Source organism: Plectropomus leopardus, chromosome 9 (assembly GCF_026936395.1).
Source record: "Plectropomus leopardus strain MGB_pleo_1.0 chromosome 9, ASM2693639v1, whole genome shotgun sequence".
In the NCBI taxonomy this organism is placed as follows: Eukaryota; Metazoa; Chordata; class Actinopteri; order Perciformes; family Serranidae; genus Plectropomus; species Plectropomus leopardus.
The window spans coordinates 18405170-18429941 of NC_142184.1; the positions used below are offsets into that span (position 1 = coordinate 18405170).

General features: G+C 39.1%; 2 protein-coding genes and 1 long non-coding RNA gene across 4 annotated transcripts in view; 1 reads left to right on the forward strand and 2 right to left on the reverse strand.

Moving 5' to 3' along the window:
* tnnt2a (troponin T type 2a (cardiac)) lies at positions 1-10988 on the reverse strand. 2 transcript variants are annotated; one of them, XM_042492410.2, is made up of 12 exons: positions 10906-10988; positions 8633-8689; positions 5356-5385; positions 5023-5047; positions 2572-2635; positions 2338-2454; positions 2159-2236; positions 1938-2048; positions 1728-1837; positions 1536-1626; positions 1400-1440; positions 1-254 (listed from the first exon to the last, which is right to left on the reverse strand). In XM_042492410.2, the coding sequence occupies exons 5-12, from the start codon at positions 2623-2625 to the stop codon at positions 221-223; spliced, it is 636 nt and encodes a 211-aa protein (XP_042348344.2). In that variant the 5' UTR covers positions 2626-2635; positions 5023-5047; positions 5356-5385; positions 8633-8689; positions 10906-10988; the 3' UTR covers positions 1-220. The 2 variants fall into 2 exon arrangements, with proteins under 2 accessions (XP_042348344.2, XP_087938257.1); XM_088082131.1 differs by lacking the exon at positions 10906-10988 and adding an exon at positions 9858-9969.
* The window catches only part of LOC148188721 (uncharacterized), a 24277-nt gene continuing 3046 nt past the window's right edge, over positions 3542-24772 (forward strand). The window contains exons 1-2 of the long non-coding RNA XR_015777497.1: positions 3542-3745; positions 15603-15713. This is a non-coding gene — a long non-coding RNA (uncharacterized LOC148188721). The remainder of the gene's footprint in view (positions 3746-15602; positions 15714-24772) is intronic.
* Positions 13185-22865, reverse strand: lad1 (ladinin). Its single transcript, XM_042492395.2, has 14 exons — positions 22529-22865; positions 21607-21792; positions 20760-21057; positions 18317-18390; positions 16944-17109; positions 16521-16613; positions 16165-16208; positions 16035-16077; positions 15785-15828; positions 15613-15679; positions 15360-15494; positions 15162-15251; positions 13865-13990; positions 13185-13757 (listed from the first exon to the last, which is right to left on the reverse strand). Exons 1-13 carry the CDS (start codon positions 22564-22566, stop codon positions 13892-13894), a joined length of 1377 nt encoding a protein of 458 aa, XP_042348329.1. The 5' UTR covers positions 22567-22865; the 3' UTR covers positions 13185-13757; positions 13865-13891.

The window sequence follows — 24772 nt, forward strand, 5'->3', positions numbered from 1 at the left end:
TCAATTGAACGAGCATGATTTTATTTACACCCTGAAACACAGAGGATATAATTTAGAGGACAGGAATAAAAGGAAAACAACAGAGTGAGATGGAGCTGGAAAACTGGATAAAACTGGTGCTGTAGCTGATGGTACTAAGGAAACAGGTGGGACTGGGGTGTGGCAGGAAAGGGCCACAGGGCGGGCAGATGATTACGCTTGTCACTCAGCACGTCTGCAGTTATTTCCTCAGGCCCCTTTTTGTCCTCTTGGATCTATTTACAACAAACAAGTGTCACGTGAGGCAAAGATACTTTGCAGTGAGAATGCACATTGTGAAGTTGCAGAATTCTCTACAATCCATTTCAAAATATACAAGGCTGTCAGCACACTGTGAAACATCCAAGTGCTCTTTCAGTGTGTCTGTGACAGGTGTGACAGTTGCCACACCCAGTTATACAGCCAGCTCTCCCAGTCTGTCTGTGACTCTGCCTGAGTCACACTCTTTTAACATGCAGGTCAATCAGGAGGTTAAATTATAGTTTAGCTTTTATTAAAATAGTCTGTGCATGTTTAAACAATGTCATATCCCCTCCCTTTTCATGATCATTGGCTTTTCACTCAAGTGTGGAACAACGGTAAACACTTTTTAAATTTGCTAGAATTACCAACTACTTCATTTTCAGTATAGCGCGGCCAAAACTGTAATCATATCGGGGCACCAATTTTACTTTAATTATCATGGGGAATACTAACATGTTAAGACTAAACCTGTGAGAATAGGAGGTTATGCATATAACCACCGCTCCCCGAGATAGGGAAACAAATTATTTTCTCTTTCTCTGAGGCCATCTCACCATCAGGTAAAAATAGCAATTTGTCAACCCCTAAACACCTTTGACATTTGGACTTGTCAAAGCAGAAAAAAACAAAAATAAATAAACATCAAAGGTGGCTCAGCGTCAGAGTAATTTGTATCAGTGAGTCAGCATTACCGATACTAGAGCACTGGAACTAGTTAACCTGGTGCTTTTTCTGATCTGACAAGGCAAAATATCTGCTGTGAAAATGGTCCAGTGGCCTTGACAGGCAATTTTCGAGTTGTTTGTCAGGTTGGTCAGGTGATGACCCACAGAGAGTGTTAAGTTGCACAATGTCTTCCGTCTGCTGTGTTATCAGAAGGAGCTTTAGGGAGTGTCCCGTGGCTTGACTCATACTAAAAGATATCTCAGCTTCTGGGTTTTCATCTGTCTCTTTTCTTTTTCTTAATCTTTTAATCCTAATCCCTTCACATGATTTCGTCTATTAAACAGAATATGATGTTTGTGCTGGAACAAAGTCTGTGAGCAGATGTTTGCCAGCGTGATGCATCTGTGTGAAAAGTGTGTGTGGCATCAGAAAGAAGAAAGTTCCTTCTTACGTTTTCTGATGGTCGCTGACGCGGTTCCTCAGCACATTAATCTGGAACAAAGAAAACATGCAAATGTTACTCTGATGAGGACTTTTATATTCTATGCATTACTTCAACAATATATGTTGTGTAGTGTTGCACACACATCATATTTCTGTCTGGTGATCTGGTACTGCAGTTCAAACTTTTCAGCCTCCAACTCGTGCAACCACTCCCATAGCTCTTTAGCTTTCTCCCTGTGAGACACAGATACAGAAAAATTGGACACTGTCTTTGTTATTTTTGTTATGTGGAGAGATACTTTTATCATATCATGACGGAGAATATCTGCACCTACTTGATTTTGTCCTGGCTCATGTTCTCGATGTCCAGAGATTTGCGTCTTTCGCTCAGGATCTTCTTCTTCTTCTCTCTCTCAGTCTGCCGCTTTCCACTCCGTTTTTCTGTCTGTGGTGAGGTGAAATAAAACATGGCTCTGGTCCACATTATTTTAATATTTTAACTGCTTCAGTATAATATTTTAACTTTGAACCCTCCACCTGCTCACCAATTTCTGCATGTAACCTCCAAAGTGGAGGCTGGTGAGGGTTTTCTTCTTCTTTGCGTCATCCTCTGCTCTCCTCTTGGCCTCCTCCTCCTCCTTTCGAGCTCTCTCCTCCTAAACAAACACAAAACCACAAAGAAAGAGGACCAGGAGTGAAATGTTGGAGGGTGGCTCACTCAGCAGATGCGGGAAGTGTACAGTATATTACAGCAACATGACAATACCTCAAGTCGCTTCTGGCGCTCTTTTTCCCTCTCACTGCGGATTCTTTGCTGCTCTGCTCGCTCGGAACGGCGCTTCTCCTGCACAACAGATCATTATCATAGCTGATCTTAAAGCCAGCTTTGATGGTACAATTGTGTGAATATGCTTAGATTTTATTTGGCGGTAGAGTGGGTCTTACAATCCTCTCTGTGAGATTAATGAGCTCCTCTTCTTCTTTCTTTCTACTCTCAAAGTGAACCTCAATCAAAGTCTGAAGCTCCATCAGGTCCTTCTCCATCCTTTTGCGATGTATATCCTACAGAAACAAGGGTGCAGTGCTTTTTTTGCAGAATTTTATAGGTTTATATTTGATTGGTTTTACACCATTGGGCAGAAAGAGATGCACACTATGTCCTGCAAGTTTGTGACTCACATCAAAATCCACCTTCTCTCCATCTGGGATCTTAGGAGGTATAAGGTTGGGCATGATAAATGGCCTGAACATTAAAAAGGAAAAAAAATATTTAAAGTGACAGTTATACAGTAAAGTAAGAAAGAAATGCAAAGACATAGAAACACTTACACTGTGGATTTCAAATGATGATATAATGTAGTGAGCAGGTTCAACATGCCAAATTAATGTCCCTTTGTAATAATATTATATATTATTATTATATTATAATAATTAATGTATTCAAGCATGTCTGTGTATGTCACTGATGCTTAGAAGCAGCTTTTTTTGTATCTATATTTATTAACTGTCAAGTCCACAATATTACTTAATGTACTTTAACAAGTTATGAATGCAAATGAGATATCCTACATTTTAGATTTAAGTCTTTATCATTTCATATTCTGCCTGCTTCATTCAGTTGCATTACTAACCACTGGTGATTAATGATAGCATATGTACACAAATAAAATTAAAATTAAAATTTTCACATATATCTTATTATCAATTTTATATTCAAGATTTTTAACTTGCAGTGGACGTATTTGTTTGTTTTTCTCTTCTCTTATGTTTATGGTGACCATTATGCACCAAAGCAAATTTCTTGTTGGCCTGTGTGAAAACCTACATGCCAATAAACCTCATCATAATTCTACCAAAGCTAGAATTAGGGTTATTTTTAGGTTTAAAACCAAATAGGTGCTATTTAATCTGAAGTTTAACTAATGTCAATGAATATTTATAAGCGCAACAGGTCTTACTTGTATGTGATAGATATCGACGATTTAGTTTTTTTTTAACCTACTTACATATATAGCTACCCATAATGCTTTGGGGGATGTAAACAGGAAGCATAATGTTGAGATTTAAACTGAGATCCAGCTAAAACTTGAGTCCCGTTTATTTTGCCTATATATTTGTTTACATTTTGGCAAATTGGCACCATAAGAAGTGTGCCGAATTAGCCATTAGTGCTTCCGGTTTGCATGGATACACCGATAAGTATCCCCGAAGTACTCTGACGTTAAATAAACGTTAAAAACGTGAAGATTTTAAAGGACGCTCTGCTGTCACGAGGAGCGCGTGTTTTTGGGGGAGTACCAGGCAGTTTTAAATGGATGGATGGACAATGGACATACTGATATTCTCGGGACATGTAAGTCACACTGAATCCTAAAAAACGTTTTTAATGTTTGTATGTTCATATTTGACTGAGTTATGACTCCGAAAAGGAGTCACGTTATGATTTTGGGCGCAAATTGCGTCACGTTTTTAAGAGTTGTGTGATTGTGACAACTTAGTGTTTCCCCTCGTTAGTTTAATTTACACAAAAACAAAAGTGCAAACACAACTATACAGACTATTTCTTGTTCGGAGGCAGTATCTTTGCGCAGATTAAACAAACACGTTATTAAGCGAGCTTTTAAAGAGGCTGCTCGGTGAATTTTGGACAGTCAGGCTAACTGTCATCACCTGTCCCCAGTCTTTGTGCTAAGCTAATGTAACTGCTCAGCTGCTACTTCTATTATTGCTGCTGGCAGTATGATGGATGACCTCACCATACACACCACTGGTATCAATCTTCTCATTTAACTCTCTACAAGAAACTCAATGAGTGTATTTTTCAAAAAGTCATTCAATTCTTTTAATTCAGAGTCTATGTGTGTAAAAAGTAGAATTAGCCCCGCAATATGAAGTTTCCATACCAGTACTGTACAACAGTGAATCCCAACATTTTCTCCCTCTTTTCAATCATGAAGTAAACTGATAATCCCTGACTAAGCGACATATTATAGCAGTACAAAACAACTGATAAACTGTACAATTTAGCCAAATAATGAACATAATAACTGCAGCAACCCTTTGTGAAACAAGTGGTGGAAGTTTACTTCTGTTAATATTATATCAGAGATGAGTTTTCCTGTTATTTTTAGTAACTTTTGATATGGTTCTTGTCTGCTTTACATTTCTAAACATTTGTAGCATGCTTAATAGACTTCTTTATTGGCAAATTCTGTGTTTTCTTATCCCTGGTGCTTGGCCATTCTTTTAGATCATCGGTCATTTTAATTGTTTGTTTTTCTAATGCTGGATGAGCTGTTTAAAGGAGATTGAAGGTTCTGTGAATATAGCCTGTTTTTAGGTCCTCACTGTGCCCATCTCCTGAGTTTATATTTAAAGTAATAATCAAAACTTAATATATGGCAATTTTATGTTTTCTTCACAGAAATTGAAAACACACCAGATAATATATAGGTGTTCTCTATGTTCTTTGTTGTCTTAGACCCCTTACATTTAAGAATGCCTGGAGACCCCTTGTAAAGCTTAGGTGACCCGTAATGGGGGTCAGGATCCCTAGATTTGGAACCACTGCTGTAGAAAAATAGACTTGTGTGTGTGTGTGTTTGTACATTATTGAGTATTGTTACTCACTTGAATTTTGGTTTGGCCTCCTCCTCTGTTCAGAAAGAAAATAAGAAAGAAAGTCACCATTGAGTGAGTCCAGACCACACACACACACACACACACACACACACACACACCAACAGCACACCAAAACATTACATAATCCTACCAGGAAGTGCCAGTTGGGTATAACAATGGAGGCTGTGTGTGTGCTTGTAGAAGTTGGGGAATTTTGTGCGGCTAAGAGTTTATCTGAGTATAATCCTGGTTGCAATTGAGGTTAACGTTGAGCACATCCAAGAAAAACAGACTGACAAAATGCAAAGTGTGCCAAATGATGCAATTTAGATAAAGTGTTACCTTCTCCCTCCTCTGCTTCCTCTTCTCCATCTGAAACCAAAATAAAATACTTGAGAGGCTTGTGTGAGTTTGTGAGTATGTGTGTCAAATTAGTGTGGTGTTTGGGGACAGTCGTGTCAGTTGTGTTTTAGGAGTGCTGGCAGACATAATTACAGAGTCAGAGTACATAAAAACAAGAGAAAGACCAAAATAGAACACTGAGACAGTTAAGTACTGTGCGCTTATCTGCGTTGGTATGTGTGTGTGTCTCAAAAGTAAAGTGCTGCGTGTGTCACATGTCATAAATAACACTCTGTCATAGAGTTGTATAGATAATAAGCAGTCAGTTACCAAAGAAGGTACGGCATCCGTAACCTCTGAGTGACACTCAGTTAAAAATTTGGAACAAAGGCCGCAAGGGTTCAGCTGAAAGGATAGTTTTCCAGGTATTTGATCTTAAACCAAAGTACTAGACAAATTGAAATTTTGCCCTGATAGTGGTGCTTAATGAAAAGGCAAAGGATGACCAAAGTCACAATAATTCATCCTCTGGGAAGCATTAATATCTGTTCAAGATTTTGATTTGGTTTCTTGGTTCGTCCGGTCTGAATGTTGGAGTATCCTTTGGCGAGATACTGAATCGCAAATTTGCTTCCGATGGGTGTTTTGTTGTTGTGTGAGTGTGTAGTAGTTGGCATCTTGTATGGTTGTATTGTAGACTTGGCCACAAGTGTGTGAATGGGTGAATGTGACATGTAGTGTTAAAGCGCTTTGAGTGGTCGGAAGACTAGAAGACTGGAAAGTCAGGTCCATGTACCATTTATGTTGACCTCAATATATAAAACATGTGTAATTGTTGACCCAATAAACCAATGAAAGATACTTTTATTTTGACAAACTGTTAGAACCTGACTCACTGATGCAACAATGCCTACAATAAAAAAGGTGATGGGCTAATGCAAGCTTAAAAAGTAATGCTTGCCATCTGCCATAAACCATAGAGAGGATTAAGCTTTGTGTGCAGTTGAAGCAGGAAAGAGCATGACATTTTCACCAATGTTGCCAACTCTGTTCCAATGAAAGTAACTAGCTCCAGGTCCAAAAGTGGCAAAAAGGCATCAAAAGACTTTAGATTCTACAGAACAATCCTCAACAAAACGTTTTAATGGCACAAGAGCTATGGTGCTTATATTATAGTGTGACACTTTCTTGCACTTTCAATCTAGAGAGCAAGAGCATCAACCATAGAAACTCACTACAGCTGAACTCCCAGTGTGAGCAGCATCTTCTCTCTTCTTGCCTGTCACACACCCAATGCACAGCGCTAAGGGGGAGGGAGGGAGAGACCCTACACTGATGATGCAAGAGCCGCGGACTGTGATTACTCTGAGAAACATGCAGTGGAATGAATTGCTGAATAATATAATTCTCTTTTTCTGATGGTCTGAATAAGTCGCTAAATTTGTTGCTAGGTTTGAGAGAGAGAGAGTAATTCAATATAGCGAGAAAGTCTGATTTCCTGCACATTCCACCATAAATAGATGCACAAAAAGGCACAAATTGTTTGCAAAAAATCACTAGAATGCAGGGATTTAAGTGTTTAATTCTTTAAAGTTATTGGGGGAGGACTTCCAGACCCTTTGCTTAATATGTGTCCCCCCAAATATTGAAAAAAAAAAACAACCATACCCTTGGACATGAGATTGACTATTCTATTCATAGGTTTTGCTTCCAATTTTAATTAACAGCTATAGAATTAAAGTCCTAAACAATCAAAATATTTCTAAGATGGAGGTTCCAGAAGTAAAATCTTATCAAATTGGGGTCCGTGCCCTATTATGTATCAATCCAGTGGCCCTTAGCAAGAAAAAGGTTGACAAACACTGGGCTAGAGGAGAAGTCAGGGATCACCAAAGTCAGTGGCATTTATATCATGAATGTGTGCACAGAATTTCACGGCACTCTAGTACTTGTGAAGATGTTTCAGTTCAGACTAAACTAATAATGTCATCCCTAGAATGGCCAATAACAAACTACTCAGACGATAAATTAAAATGGCAGGAGAAATGCTGCATTCACAAATTACTGTGGCAGGTTGTAAAGTTCTCCAGCACAACGTGTGACACATTATGTGACAGCTTACAAGTACTTTATAGGGGTTTGCTGATGTGACCCACAGATAAGATGGAAAGATGACTTTGAATCTGACTGACTTTCCTCTCATTTTACATGTTTGGCAACAAGAGAAAGAAACGCCTGAGTGTTGCTGATTAAGAAAATGTCTCATTCTGACTAATAAGCAGGAGCCTCGGGGGATGGGAGGGCTGGGAGACCAGGGGTTTACTTCCAGCCAGTGGCTATGTCTGATGTGACTAAGAGAGTGAGACAAGGAAAACATGAGGGTACAACCTCATCAAGTCACTGCAGACTGTCACATACCAAAGTGAAGCGTGACTGAGACAGCAGATCCTTTTCCCATCTGTCTCTGACTAATGATTACGAACAGAATACATTTACCATCATTACTTTGTTGTCAACACCCAACGACAATACACTTAGATGTTTTGCTCGGGAACCAAAGTTGACACACAAACAACAACACTGACTACATGTCTTCAGTCTAAACAGGGCAGGGGTCGTCAATTTTTTCAGGCCAAGGATCCCTATGGTGGAAGGGAGAGGGAGCAGGTACCCACTGCTACAGACACTGTATAAAAGTGCGTATTAAACTGGGCCTACAGTCTACAGTAACATGTATGCTGGTGTAAAGTGTATTTACATAACCTTTTATGGTACATAAAGTACTAAGCCATTATACAAGTAATTATTGGCAACGTCATGTTTGTTTCTGAGGTCAATGGTATGCCAGTCTCTTTCTCAAAAAGTTATTATTATAAATTATTATTTGCTATTTTTTTTTTTTTTTATTTTCAGAAAGTAAATTTGTCTGAAAATGCACATTAAGATGAATACAGCATATTTTTAGTGAATATAAAACCCATTTAATTTACAGTACACAACATTAATGACGGACTAACTCTTACCCATGAATCTTTGTGCTGTCATCTGAGCTAGCTAACGCTTAATGTCTCTGAGGCAGCTTTTTTCCCCTCATATTGCCCATTTAGCTGTATTATTACAGGTATATCAAGTGTACAGACATTTTTGTGAGCCACAGTAAATCATTTTGTAACTTTTTGAGCAAGAGACTCCGACACACTGTCCATCTCAGAAACCACTGCGGAAAGTGCACAAGGTAAGGTTACTGCAAATGGGAGAATATCATCCAGCTCCTCACCTTGTTCTTCGTTGGTCTCCTCCTCTGCAGCAGGTGTGTCCTCTTCTTGCACACCCTCTGTCACAAAAGAAAATAAAACAGAAAAAAGTGACATATCAGTTGGAAATTTTGACACTCACTGGGTGTGATATTGACTCATTGCATTACTGGAACCATCACTCTCTTGTGTCAATAACCTGACAATTTTCATGACGTCATAGTGACAAAACTGAATTAAGTGTTTTGTTAATAACTTTCCCCTAAATCCTGCCTGCAGGAGCTTGTTTGCGCTTTTGGGAGACATGAAGTTAGTTTGGTTGTTGGACTGATATTTTGACAGTTTGTTCCATGGTAAATCGTGCAGAGAGATAACAAGCGTTACGCATGAGCTACCCACCTCTGGTATTTAAAGTAGACAGATGAGCTGGTGTGTGTGTGTGTGTGTGTGTGTGTGTGTGTGTGTGTGTGTGTGTGTGTGTGTGTGTGTGTGTGTGTGTGTGTGTGTGTGTGTGAGAGAGAGAGAGAGAGTGAGAGAGAGTGTGTATATATATATATTTTGGGTGAGATAGATGTGATGACACAATACCTTCTCAGCTCTGACAAGGGATCTTTCAAATGGTATGATAAAGCCGGCATTCAAAAACAAATTGCATGCACAAGTTCATAAGCAGTTCAGTCAGTATTTGGGAACTTTAGATAAGAGAGAGCAAAGTGGCAAGGTCTCATCAGGTGACACTTGCAGCATCAGTATTTAAAATACCTCCATTATTGATGGCAAAAAGAGACTGACTTTGTGCACTCAGACAAAGTTTATTTGGGCTTTAGATAGTTTACACTGCTAATCTGGAGAAGTCGGATCAGTCATTCATCCACAGAGCACAGATCATGACAATAATTTATCATGAATAAATTAATGTATGCCTTGATCAATGTTGATTAAATACATAAATATGCAACTAATAGACAAAAGAATAGTTTTAGCCAATATGCAAGTTCAAGTGTCAGAATTGGCATTGGGAAAAGGATAATAGTGTTGAAACATCTGTACTTTAAATTACGTTTTGTATCACAATGTTTAAGCCCAGATACTGTGCATGTGCATGATGGACTTTATCACTCTACATGTAGTGTGTTTCTGATTAAAAAGGTATTCCAGTACTGGCACTGTGTCCACAAAAATAGCCATCATTTTCCATCTATGGAGAATCTTAAAAGAGATGCTTTCAGCTCAAAGCACAAGCAGTACCTTCCTCTGCCTCCTCCTGCTCCTCCACCTCCTCCTCCACCTCCTCCTCCTCCTCCTCTACCTCCTGCTCCCCTGCTGAGCAAAAGCACAAAGCCATTTAGTAAAGCCAGTCAGCCAGAAACGCAGCCAGTAGCAATCAGGCAGTCAGTCGGAAAGGAAGAGAGAAGTATTTAAAAGAAGGACGAATGACTTTAATGCAGTCATTCATGAATGTCAGTCACACAGTTGGTGTTGAAATATAACTAGGTACATTTACTCAAATACTGTAGTTGAGTAGCCTACACATTTGAGGTACTTGTATTTGAGTATATAGTTTTCATGTCACTTAATACTTCTACTTCACTACGGTTCAGATGTACATATTGTTAGAAAAAATATATATTTTTGCGTGAAAAACATGAAGTGCTTTTAAAATACAATGGTTTGTTGTAAGTAAGGGAACCCAAGAGTTTAAAAGTATACCAGCTTAAATGATTATTCTATTAATCAGTAAATCATCTGACAGAAAATTAATTGGCAACTATTTTAACAATAATTTTTCCTGCAAAAAGGCCAAACACATTAAGTTTCCCCAAATGTTAGGATTTGCTGCTTACTTTTCTTCTTCTTTTTTTATAAAAAAAAAAAAAATTATTTACTTTTAAATAATTTTAAGTTAGGACTATTGTTTGCACAAAGCAAGATGCCACTTTTGGTTAATTGTGATGCCATTTTTCACTATTTTCAGTACTAATTTGTCTGCCTAAGTAGTTTTACTTTGAATGCTACTAAAAGATTTTTCCTTATTATACTGACATACTATTACTGCAGTGACATTTTAAATGCAGGACTTAAAGTTGTAATGAGGTACTTTTTACAGGGTGATATTAGTACTTTTACATAGCTAAAGCATCCTCCACCACTGAGTCACAGATCTGTTATTTTAACCACAGGCACCCTGACAGTCAGTGTTCATCATCCCACCTGTTGTTCTGGTAAGAGTCGTACTAAAACATGACCACAAATCATTCATCGATAACCCAGAGCTTCATTCACAAATGTCTCATACCTTCAGCAGCCTCTTCTTCTAAATCACGTAGACAGAAAAAATACAAAGAGAAAGAATTTACAATCACACTACTATAAAGTTCTACATGATTTACACACATAAATACTTTTACTGTAATGCTGCAACTAGTTACAAAGAAAAAAAAAGAATCAGGAAGAGGAAATCATTATCAAAACCCTGAACAAATAACTTTTACATCCTGTGGACTTGTCAAAATAATCTCAAGGAAATATTTTGGTACAAACACACTTTGTGCTGCATTATGATGAGCATCGAACGTTAGGACAAAAAAGGCCCATATAATACTGTGCCTTGCTTATTTATGTTGTATATTCCACATAACCTGCAGCTATGAAAGCTAAACAAACAGACTGAAAATTCAGATTTCATACATCAATTTGACATTTTCATTGAAAAGAAACTTATCCATCCACTTCATAGTGTATATAGTAAACACGAGTGTCAGGTTATTATATTAAGCTCAGTGGATTAGTTAAAGAAATCATCTGTCAGAACAACATGACTTTAGCTTTTACAGTAGCTCAAATCTGTCAGTGCTGTCGGGATCATGCGCAGTATATGATGAGTCATGATTCTTACCTCCCTGCTCCCTGTGAAATTAAAACATATATACATATTAATAGTATTCTAATGCAGAGGCAAACATACACAACAATCTGTCATCAGATTATAAGAACACACACCTGTCATTAAAATATGCACAAATGTAATATGTAAATTCCATGCACAATTGTGTAACAGGGCATATTTTCACAGCTGCACAAGACATGTACAGAGCGTTCAAGCAGAAACGTGTATAACAGTTTTTGTATGGTGCACAATAATGAAAGTTTTAACGTACTCCTCGTATTCCTCCGCCACCTCCTCGTTGTCAGACATGGCAGGGAGCGTTCAGGTGTGCAGCCCCAAATCTGAGCATTAAACATAAAGCTGTGAATTCACCTAGAAATCATGTTACCCTTTGTATTTTTTACAGCTTACTAACCACAGTAGGGCTGGGCAATGTGGAGAAAATCAAATATCAAGATATTTTTATCCAAATACCTCAATATTGATATATGATGCGCATATTGTATATATTTCTTATTCTTATTTCTAAGTATGTATATGTTGTGTTGTATATATTAGCATGATGCATATATTTTTAATATTTATAAACACTGACATACTAATTTGTACATTTTTAATATAGCATAAGGGATATAATACTGTTTTCTTTTTTATGATTTTATATTTTTGCACACTTTACATACTCAGCGTATTAGACATATTTTATATTTTTTTTAAATATCTTATATGGTGTGAAATTGAAGCACAATACACACATTTTTGCGTATTCTTAATATACTTATTTCTACTTTTTATAACTCTTCATGCTTTACATCAAAGCTTTAGTGATGAATTACAATTTCTTGTCTGAGATTGATAAAGTATTTTGGATTCTGATTGTATATGCCTTCACAAAATATTCCCACGATGAGATTTTTGATAAATAATCATCAGTAATGTGAATATAATAACCAAATGTGTAAGGCCAGATGGAAGATAAGCTAAAAAAAAGTCTAGTTAGTTGTGAAAATGACATAATTTTACTGTAATTCATCCTTTAAAACCAGGAAAAGACAACACTTATGATATAATATCCAAAATCTAAGACAAAATCCTCTCATATATCCTCTTAGTCTCATATCACATTACTGATATATATTACCCAGCCCTATTCACAGCAATATTTTATACCGTATATAGTGTGCTCTGGTCGGGCTCACATGCAGCGTTATAATCAGTAAAACTTACCTGAGTGAGAGTGATGAAGAAAGAGAGCTGATGGAGAGACTGTGCAGCAGCAGAGAGGGTCTCTGCTCTCACTAAGAGGACCGTGAGGTGAGGGACAGACTGCGCAGTTGGAGAAAAAGCTTTCGAACCCCTCGTTGTGTTATTAATAACCTTTTAGATAGCATGTTCTCTCCATTATCACCATTCCCAAAAAAGGCAGCTGTGTGCAAGAGTGCGGGTCGCAGTGCCAAAAAGATCAGATAAAGCCACAGTTGCTCACAGACAATGATTCACTCACACACACATTTTCACCCCCTTGTATGGCAACGTGCCACTGACAAAACACAGGCATCCAGCTCTTATCTCCTCTCTCAGCTGAGATTAGTGATGTTACAGAGTAAATGTGCATTTAAAACTAGAAAGTGATCCCCTGTTTTGAGAAATGTGAGAAGTGAGAAATTAAAAGAAATTTATGGCAGACATTTTGGTAATAAAACATTTTATTTCTTAGACAGGCAGCATCTTGCCCACATTGACACAGAACAAAAAATATATTTTGGCAGATTAGACAAAAACATACAATCACAACTCCTACTACTGTAATTCAGTGAAAAAAGGCACCATTAAGACCATCACCTTTTAAAGTGCATAACAAAATTAAACAAAGTGAAGGCAAATAGCTGGAGAGTTTTTAAACAAATATATCACTGTTCTCCCTGTTTTCTGTCACTTTTCCTTTTCACTCATGTCTACTTTGCCTTTCACTCTTCTCCTCACACATTGAACAGTTTCAGTGTTTAAAATAAGACTTATTTGTACTTAAAGAAGCAATGCAGTGTTTGATTGACGCCTTCTAACTTTAAAAACAATCCTCCTATTCCTTTAAAGCTAAAGCTCAACTCATTTTTTTCTATATTTGACATATCTGTTTTCTTGTGTGCTTTGGCAGCGAGGAAAAAAAAACAAAACATGAAAGGCTTGAAGAAACAATCAGTCAGTCATGGCATCCCACAATCCCCCAATTCTCTTCATCTCTTCTCGATGTTGACTAAATCCTTTAAATAAAGGCACAGAGAGGTGAGAAAATGTTGCTGAAGAAACACATTTTTATATTTCACTAAAAAAAGTTATGTTAAAGTGCAGTGTGGGACAGTAATCTTACCCGCTGGGCATTATGAATGGACGTCCTTCACTTGTAGATTTTACCAGGGCTGGTTTTTGGGACACTGTCCTCCTCTCTGTTCTCAAACAGGCTTCTCTTACTGGTGATGTCCACGTGTCTCATGTCCTATAAATATTAATAATAACATATTTCTACGAGACAATGAACCCTCAATACAATAGAGAGAAGAAAGAGCAGAACATATATGTTCTCTGTATATGTTCACTGAATAAAAACATTTCTCAGCACTTTTGTTTTGCTCACATTTCTCATGAGTTAAGAGAAATAAATCTTTAACTTGCATAAAAAGTCTTAGATCTTTTGTTTTAACTCATGAAAAATGGAACCAAAAAACAAAAGTGTTGCATTTATATTTTTGTTCAGCATTTATACTGATATGTGTCTGATACATTTCTTTATAAAGACAGACAATCAAAAACATCTTGCATTTGCTTGGATACAACATAGACTGCAGTGTCCCCATAAACATGGAAACCTTACTGTTAAAACTAACATCTGTGTGTCATAAAAACTTTTTTGAATGTGGAATTTAAATTCAGAAACTAATCTTCTAAAGTTAAGTCAACCAACTCTCAATCTGGGTACCCATCAGCTAACGTCTGATGACGACAGCGCCACTGGGGGCAACGGCCAATATTTTGGGAAATCCTGCTCCGCCAGTGGATATCCGGACCAAGACTTCCTCCTTTGTGTACCACTCAGTATTTACAGTTCAAGTAGCAGCGGGTCCAGACAGCATTGCAGCTCATCTCTATAAACAGATATTTTACGTATGAATGCAGTTTAATAATTAAAAAAGCTAATTGAAATCTAACTTAAATCATTGTCACTCAATAGCCATGGGTTGTGAGATTGCATTTCGGTCAATGAGTTCCGCCTCTTTTGCTCTCCACATGAACTGTTCACCCGCAGGCGACCAACGCCCATTTAAATACTAAATACAACTTGGACTACAAACGGAAACCAAAACGATTCTGATACCAAAATCGTGTCCTGTTGCCCACACATTCTGCACACATATGCAGGTATCTGTTTATAGAGATTAACCAACTTAAATCTAAACAACTGAATTATAAATATTCATAGTTGAAGTGGGATTAGTAGAGAAACCCCATTTTTTAAAACCCCATTTTTTAAAATCCAAGCAGAAAGAAGGAAAATATATATCCTGCTCAGGACACTCCATGCACAAATAGCATAGCTGAAGGAGTACTACTGCCCTCTAGCTGCTTGTGACACTGTTTTAACAGACATGAAAGAATGCAAATAGCCTCACAGTTGGACAGTGTGAAGACCCAGTTTGGTTGGTCTTGTTGAGCCAGCGATTGATCCGGTCTGACATTCCTGATGCGAAGCTCCTAAATTCCTGACCAATTTCCAACACAGATGTGAAATAATTACAACCCATTCAAGTAAATATATCAGTTAATTCACTGATGTACATGCAGATCTGATAAATGAGTAATGAATGTACCTGTCTGGAAACTCCCGGGCTGGTGGGGGCTGCTGCCTGCTGCTCCCTCTCAAAGAGGCCTCTCTTCCTGGACACCTCGTCCAGCAGGCACAGGGTCCTCTGGGCCATGTCTGGTGATCGTGTCATTTCTGACTTCTACGCACATGTAGCAAAGTCAGGGAAGAAAAAAAACATTGATATAGAGGAAGAAAATTATTGTTTCTTTAACAGTTACTGAAGTTTAGTTGCTTTGATTTGTTGCAGACTGTCTGACCTGTGCAGCCTGAGCCAGTCTCTCCATCTTCTCCTGGATGGATCTGGAGGAAATCCTCTGTCTAGAACTGGATAACAGACGACACACATGCACGGATCCAGGTATGCACACTCACTTTGACTAAAATAACAATATTATGTACAAAAAAAACCCCACGGCTTTACAAACTCACTTTCTCTGGAAAGATGATGCTTTGTCTTCATCTTCATTTTGGTCCTGGATGTGGATAAGTAACATGTTATCATCCATGTACAATTTTAACACAAATAACATACATTTTATCATAATATTTTGATGCACTATGATCCAAGTCGACATCTGTGATCATTTACTCAGCTTGTATCAAAAGAATACGTTTCTAAGGTGCAAACTGATGACTGTAAATCTTACTAAAAATGAGATCAAATAACCAAGAAGCTTACTGTGTTGCATTCAAATTTCTTGGAGGCCATCCTCACACTGGCACTAAAAGATAATAAAGTCAGTCAGCTATCAAACTGAGGCGCAGGCACAGAAAAGAGACTAAAATCAAAGACAAGGATGTTTTCTTACCTCCTCTGCAGTGGCGCACTCTCCTCTTCTTTCTTCCTCATCAACTGTTAAAAAACAAGTGTATGTGAATGCGTACTAGACCTTACAGCCGTCTAAACATCAAAAGCTAATGACCAGCACAGTCAATATGTCTCTTGTGATGAGTCAGGGTGTTAACAAAGCAACCAGTCAGAAGTTAAAGCTGGTAAATATTGCTTCAGCTATAATACTGAAGCTTGAGTGGCGCAAGCAAATTACCCTGAACTGATAGGCTGATGCAAGATTAAATGGAGTTTTAACAGTCAAATAGGCAAAACTTCATGATGGCATATAGCAGGGAGAATGTGTGCATGCATGTGTGCGTGTCTGAGCATTACCCTGAAAGATATAGTCCTGGAGCTCTGTCTGACAAATGCAGGTTTGGTTGTCTGTTCAAAGTTGCTGTTGGAGGAAGAGCTGTTCACCCTGGACTGGGGTTAAGTGAAAAAATGTAGAATTTACTGCAACATAGGTTCTGATTCATATTCCCAGGCAGATGAAGATGGAGAGCCAGTACGCGGCTCTTGTATTCGCCAAGACTGTTTTTTTTTTTAATGTAAACTGCAGGTACAACCAGAGAGCCAATAATGTTTTTATATTGACATTAAGGCTGCAACTTTTACTTTTTTAACACTAGAGTGTGCTGTTGCTGTACTGGATTGATGAGTGGTGGTGTCAGCACTTTGTAGAATAAATAAAACATGAATCATAGATAGTTGTGTTGTAAATTATGCCATCTGACGGTGTTTGTGTTAAAATACCTCCCATGTGTGTCCGTTTTGAACGGGGCTTTTAGCTCCCTGAGGAGATGGGCTCTGGCAAGGTGAAGGCCAGTGTTCTTGAGTTGAGAACACTGGGGACCGAGGGCTCAGGGGACTTGTACAGCTGCTGGTGGAGGGGCTTTTGTCAAGTGAGATGGAGACAGAACTGCAAAATACCAGAAACACAAGTGAAGTGAAAGGTCAGTTGAAGATGTGCATGAGAGAGAGCAATCAGTGATCCAGCTCACAGTAAAGCTGCAGAGTACTGAAGTCTTTACTGCTGTACCTTATTCACCAGACTCACTTTGAAATATTGTTGTCTACGCTCTGTGTACACCCCTGGCATAAGAAAGGCTGTCATAATGCTTCAAACCAATAAAATTATACTATGGGGAACTTGTTATCCAAACTTCTTGGACAATAATCTCCCCAACTATTTTACCAGCTGATCGATGTGAGATTATATTAAAGAGCAAGTTCAGATTTCTTAAAACAGGGTTGTATGAGGTACTTATCCATAGACAGTATATTATACACAATAGATATTAGTCAGCACGCCCGGCATTTGCAGAAGTAGGCTGGAGTCAGACATGGAACCTTAGCAAAACACTGCTGTGAAGTGATTTCCAAAGGGAAAATAAAGCAATTATATTGCTCTCTTCAAAGCCAGACTCCATTTAGACAAACAGTGATTTAACAAGGCTGAACACATGTTTGTGCTATCGTGTGACTTTGGGGTTTAAATAGGATACTTCAGATTCATCAAAGTCACACAATAAAATCTACTAACTAACTGATTACAGCAGTGGTAGACAAGCAGCTCCTGTTTTAAGCGTGCTAAAATTACTGTTTTTTCAAGGGAGTGTGGTGAAAATGCTTTTAATATAGCATATACCTATAAGGTGATATTGTTTTTTTTAGGTGGGACTGTTTTTTTTCGATGGCTAAAATACCTTTTGTTGCTGACCCCTCCACAGTAGTACATTGCATAGCCTCCGTGTCAGACTCCACTGAGCCTTTTATTTGCAAACTGGGTTGTGCCAACTGACATCCACTGTATGTAATATACTGTCTATGGATAAGTACCTAGTATAACACCACTTCCAAAAAAAAAGCTGAACTATCCATTTAAACAGACTACTATTCTCAGATATATGTGAAATTTCCAAATGCTATACTTACTGTATACCTACATAAATGTAGGTAGACATGTCTTGTTTTTAGTTTCTGTTTTACAGCGCCGCTACACTGTCACTTCAGTTTCCTTGTGTGGAATCAATACATTTTTATCTTATCTTAAAGTAATGTTTGATCTGTATTTGATCCTTCCGTGTTACTTACTTAGGAAAAGAAATTAAATTGTGTTCATTAACCTGACAAACTTGCGAGCGGGGTTGGATGATGGCTTGGGATCGGGGTCTTTGCTTGATGTCTCTCCATTTTCGTGCTAACAAAGAAACAAACAAGAGAGACAATCAACATGAGGGCACAGCATTCAAGCTTTTGATAACCTGAGACACGCCTTGCATTACATAACACTGTGTGGTTATGGCCTAATTTGCAGATGAACTGAATTAGAGCCGCCTGCTAGTGTCATAAAAGATAAAGTTCATATTATGACCTTAAGCACACCTTATCAAAGTTTTATAGATGTTTTGCATGATCATTTGATTCACGGGAAAAGTGCAAGTCCAGTAATAAGACCAAATGTGAGCCATACAGTATTTTCCTTGTATTAAGTCATCGATCTCTATATTCTAATGCTTGAATGAAAATATACCACAGTTTATAAATATCAAATATGTACGACGTGTGTGTGTGTGTGTGTGCGTGCGCATGCGTGCACGTGCGTGCGTGTGTGTGTGTGAACATCATATACGCGCTCTCTCTGTCTAACTTTGTTCACCTGAATATCGTCAGATGTTTCCATCTTTACAGACTATGCAGCATAAATATTTTCCCATGAGCAGAAAAAGTTGTTGTTGTATAATCTGGATAATGATTAACATGTCTCTCCCTCTGTGTGGGGTAACAGTTGACTGTGATTAACCACACTGCAGGGTGGCACTATGGGTAGCACCGTGTTATGACTGAGTGACGCATTAATGACTTGTCTGCCTGTCTTGACACTTTGACATGTTAACAGAATGGCTTTAGGGATGGCAGTGTTGGTCGGTCAGTCCACCACTTTGCGCCAGACTGAAATATCTTAATAACTTTTTTCAGTCCTGATACTGATACCTTGGCTTTTTGTGTATCGGACAATGCCGAGTACTGATCCGATGCCATTATTTAATAAATAAGCTCTCTGCCTCACTGTGTGGAAGTGACTTGGATCATTCTTCTATATGTGAGACTTGACTTAAACATTGCTTAACTTTGTAAAACAGAATGTAACAAATAAATACGTAGATTTTCATTTATACGTAATAAAAATAGTAGATTTTTGATTACTTCTTAAAATAAATTTTAAGAATTACTGATTACTTCTTATTACTAAAATTATAAATTGTACCCCAGCAATTTGGAAAAAAAAGAAGGGGAAAAAAGAGATTTGAATTTAAGTGTAAACCTTTTAAATGCAGTGACACATTGGTCAAAACATCAACAGGAATTAAAAATCTAGTATAAAACAAGACAACTACATAAATTGTGCACATCATGCCGTCTACTGGTGTGCTGCTTATACATGACGTAATAATAAGATGTAAACATAGAACTGAATTGAACAGATTGGGCCTATTGCCACTGATACCCAATCCAGCTATTTGAGTCAAAATTGGCCCAATATCTGATATCAGTATCAGCATTAGTACATCCCTAATTGGTAGTCCCCAGAAAAGGATTCTGAATGACTTTGGTGATTCCCTGACTTTTCCAGACACACCAAACTGACATCAAAGAACTAATGGCAACAAAAGCCGACTGTTGCGTCGCCTCATGTTGCCTGTGTCTCGGCCAAAAGATTGAACATGAACACAAAGACTAGAACCAAAGACTTCAGCCAACTAGCACCAATGTTCTGCACCTGTGTGAGAGGAAATAACTCTCTATACCAGCAGTATAGTCTGTAGTCTGTATTCACCCTTCAAAAGGGGAAAACATAAACAATTATGGACAGTTTCTGCTAAAGAGCTCAATAGATAAAAACAATCTTACTAAGTCTGTTTCGATCTTATGCTCTCTTGACTTTTCTCTTGAGCGTTTGTTTGCTTTCCTCACTTGTGTGTCTCTTCTTGTGCAATGAGCTGTACTACCACTCAGACTGATTTCATTCACCAATGGGCTCCGTGAGCTTCAATGCCAGACCAGCATACTCAATCGGCCAAAATACAGGCAACAAGAGTCAATTAAGTCTAACAGTAGGGGACACAATGCAAAAACTAGGGCAACAGATGCTCAGTGATGGCCTAACATCGACCAACAGCCGACTGTCAGCTTGGTGTGTCAGAACCCTTAGCATCACCAGCAGGTCCAAGTTTTCACTTATCCTGTGAAATATTGCAGTATTTTTTTCCCTAGATCGGCTTTGGTTTACCTTTCATGATTCCCACAGGATGCATTCTCATCACTTTGGTGATCCAGCACCTTTTCATCTATATCTGATAAACTAATGACATTATCATCGGCCTCAGCTGCACTTTGTATTTAAAACTGATGCGCATCTTAGCTTTTTGCACAAAGCACACTGTGCCTATGTGCACCCTCACAGAGCCGCTATAGTTGTAGAATCCGAATTGTGTTGTCATATAATAACTATGATAACAAAATATTTCTTTCACTCTGTTGAAAGGTTAAAAGTAACTCCGGTCTTACTTGTCTGTTTGTGATGGAGGTGCTGCTGCTGCTGTTGGTGGTGGGAGTGTAAGTGGCTGTTTTTGGGGGTGGTTGTGGTTTGGACTTGGTCTCCACAGAGGGCAACACACCACCCTGCTCCTCATCCAAGTCCCCTAGTAGCTCCACCCTGGCTCCTCCTCCTTCTCCTCCTGTGCAGGCCTCCGTTTCACCGTCCCCTACCTCCTTCTGTCTCCTCAGCGTCTCCACATGCCTCATCCTCCGCTTTTCATCACGGACACGTAGCATCTCCACAAAATCCAGCTGCATCTGCTCCACGCTGAAGAGAAATGGCACACACACAAAAGTGAGTGACCAACATATATTTTATGGATGGTCTCAAGTGAAGGAAAGGACCCGTCTGTCCCGTATCTGATCAGGTTTCTCTAATGAATGGCTCCACAGTTCCTCTCTCTTTGAAGTGCGACCCTGCTCCAGGAGCTCAGCTGGTGGTGTTTTTGACAGCTTTTCATACTTTGCCTGCATAGTATCATGTTTCTTCATGTGTTTGGAAAGTATACAGATGACACACTCCCATGGGACAAAAGTGTAAGAATCCGCTCTCTCTCTATGCCCTTGAAATCGATCCACTGAAAAGGTGTTTTATCAAAGATGATGGATTCTTACATCCCTGTGGCCCTTTAACATTCAAGAAAGATGGAGAGAATAAATAAGAAAGAGAAGGAGAGGGAGATAGTAGCAGTGCATAAGCAAGCAGAAAGAAGAGGAGCAGAGCACCTACAGCAACAGAAACTTGTTCAGACAATCTTTGAATCAAGCTTTAACAGGTACACATGAATAAAGGGCTTTACTAAATTGTAAGAATAACCTGCTTAGGCCCTGGGACATCTCACTTGTGGAGTCTGTCCCAAAGGTGCTATCACTGGTGGGCGTGTCTCCGGCTGTTTGGCTGAAGTCAGCATCGGGGTCAGCGGTGCTGCTTGAGCTCTTTACCCTCCTCCTCCTCTCCCTTTCCACCTCCTCCTCGTCCTCCATTGTCCACTGGCGCGCTAAGCTGAGGACAGAGCCATAATATGCACAGGAGATGGACATGATCAGAGAACGTGAACGTGAAACAGAAAATGAAACAGAGGTGGAATTTCACAAAACAGTGTCTAAAACGCTACATTAAAAAACTATGAAATCTAAACAAATAAATCAAAGTGCTTGCTTTGGTTGTTGGAAAGGAGAGATTGGGGTTATAATAACGGTTACATAGAACCTGCTTTACTTGTTTGTCGACTATTTATGAGTTACAGTCGGTTGCTTGTCGAAACAAACTCAAATAAACCATTCAGTCTATTATTATACAGGATGTGTGTAGAAAACACAGGATGCACTACTCTACTGGTGCAGCCAGTTACAGTAGGCTGATGTTTCCTCCTAAGGAACACATTTATTTATTTCATTTAGATTTTTTTCCAGTTATGTCTGGACTTCAGAAAAGCTAACTCTGACTTTATAACATATTATTCAAATATCATCGCAAAGGCTGGAGACCTGTAATAACAGGCTGAAGTAGACACCAAAAAGAGACAGAAAATAGCATTTCATAGGCTACTGTAGGCTCAATATGCTACTGACTGCAGATATTTTAGGCTTATATTATAAATTACTTTTTGTTTACTTGGCTGCAAGAGTAAGACACTTATATCAGTCCAGTGACTAAAGTTAAAATCTACTGTCAAAAAGCAGCAGCTCTCAAACACAGGCGACCAATTATCTTAAAGGAAAGAGAGATGCAATCTTACCTGGACAAAGCCGACCAATTCTTCCGACTGATGGACATACTGACCGAATAAAAATGTAAAAGTTTCGAGGTGCACTTCACTGACAGACAGGAAAGAGTCGACCGACGGGCTCTCTGTGGGCGGCAGTCAAATTACAGTCAGTGCGGCACAAAGCAGTCCACCTTTACCCCGGTGCAGCGCACTGAGGCGTCACGTGACAGTAAAGGTAAGCGACCCACCTGAGAGAGAGAGAGAGAGACAGAGAGAGAGAGAGAGAGAGAGAGCGCTTCTCCTTGTATGGTAGAAATGTGGCAGCTATGATGGGGTGACAGTTATACTTGCCAACCCTCCTGATTTTCCCGGTGTTCTCCCGGCGTCACATTTTCCCGTATTTCTCCCGATTTAGAGCCCCTCAACCATGTGCGTAATCTCCACGTTGGACCGGGAGAATTAATATTGGAAATGCACAGTTATTGTTTTGTATTTATGAAACATGCCTGAACACAGACTGTGCGTCAGGGGTGTGCGCATTTGGACACTAGAGTGCACATTCCTGTCTGAATCAAAGTAACTAAGCCCAAGAGATTAATTTTAGTATTTTCAACCATTAAAAAAAACAAGTAGTACTGAAATCAAATAATATACCTGGTTTATCATACAGCTGATCGATAATGAGCAGCAGACTGACAGCGCAGCGCAGTGACAGACAAACAGCAGAGATCTCAGCGTCAAAGTGCCTGAATAGTAAATTCATTCAGATATTTGTACCCTACAGAATGACCTACTCAGTATTGAGATCATATTATGATGGGATCACTTTTTATATATTTTATAGCTGTACAGCTTTCCAAATGTCGGCCAGGGGCGTGATGTCGGGGGGTACAGGGGTGGCCCTTCCCTGCTTCATAGAACCCTATTTCTGGACCAGAGACTGTAATAATGATGGACATAGCTACTGTGAAGTCACCTTTTGGATTCCTGTCTTGAAGCCTTGAATTCGGCATTTCGGCTGTGTCATCTTGTTAGTTTTGAGCCACAAGTGACAATACTTGGGGAAGAGGCTGTAACTGTGGAGCAAGGGGTGGATCTGACTGAGAAGCAGAGGACACGATCGGCAGACAGCCTGTCACTCAGAGTGGACTGCCCTTAATTCATTATGTGTAATTTTAAGCCTTAATAAAATGTACAGGTGAATTTACATTTTTTTACCCTCCTTAAAAAAGGAAGTTGCTATAGAGACCAAAAACGTTTTTTTCACTAGGCTGTAAACATGTTCATTTCTACTGTGAAGTTGGGCATTTTAACCTGGGGGTTTATGATGATTGGCTGGCTTGCAGAATCAACCTCAAGTGGCCATTGGAGGAACTGTAGTTTCGACACTTCATTTTAGCTTAATTTTTTATCCCTGGAGGTTGGCACTCCCAGCCCCCTTACTGGTTTGTAGATATATCTATCCAACTTTAAAGTTTTGTGGGCCACAGCCGTAAAATAAACAATAAGCCATCACAGCGTTGACACGGCTGGTAATAAAATAGCAATACAATTTCAGTTAAATTATGTTTTTTAATTTAATGTTATATGAATTGGATAGTCCAATTCTAAAACTCGGCCTATGTAACTATGTTTTATGCCACAACGGGTTTTGATGCTTTGATGCAGCGGGCAGTGAGTCTCTTTACAATATGAGTCAGACTGTTTGCTCCACTGTGTGAGGCCACACCTCAGAGCCCAGTGTGGTGGACTCTGACCCAGGCTCAGGCTCAGTCCAACACACACACACACACACACACACACACACACACACACACACACACACACACACACACACACACACACACACACACACACACACACACACACACACACACCCCACCTTACCTGGCTTTATTACCAAACCTGCACCTGCTATATTCAGTTCAGAGGCCACAATAAACACAATGATCTACTATCATAATTACAGTGAAGCTTTTGATGCTCATCCAGATCCTTTCATTTCTGTGTCTGAGCTAATGTGAGCCTGCTTCACTCATATTTGGAGAATGCTGGCTAATAGCTTGAACCATTAAGATGCTATCTGATGGGACTAGTTTGCATGTCACTCCTTGGCCAAAGAGGCACGCCTGCATCAGTGCAGTCATTGTAAACACTGAAGACTGAGTTTTGTGTGTCTCTGTTTCTGTGTTGCTGCAGTGTTCATATGGAGGGGAAATGTATTTAGTGACACAGGACTACTGCAAGTTTTTTGCATCCTCTGGGATAAGGCGA

Excerpts from the sequence above, each read along its gene's own strand:
- tnnt2a (XM_088082131.1), bottom strand. The coding sequence starts at position 9,954 with ATGGCTTTGTGCTTTTGCTCAGCAGGGGAGCAGGAGGTAGAGGAGGAG. Across the intron at positions 5,386-8,632 it reads GGAGACCAACGAAGAACAAG|ATGGAGAAGAGGAAGCAGAG; the intron begins GTGAGGAGCTGG and ends TTTTGGTTTCAG. Across the intron at positions 2,455-2,571 it reads GAGAGAAGGTGGATTTTGAT|GATATACATCGCAAAAGGAT; the intron begins GTGAGTCACAAA and ends TTGTTTCTGTAG.
- lad1 (XM_042492395.2), bottom strand. The coding sequence starts at position 22,566 with ATGTCCATCAGTCGGAAGAATTGGTCGGCTTTGTCCAG. Across the intron at positions 16,078-16,164 it reads AGTGCGCCACTGCAGAGGAG|TGCCAGTGTGAGGATGGCCT; the intron begins GTAAGAAAACAT and ends ATTATCTTTTAG. Across the intron at positions 15,829-16,034 it reads AGAAATTTGAATGCAACACA|GACCAAAATGAAGATGAAGA; the intron begins GTAAGCTTCTTG and ends ATCCACATCCAG.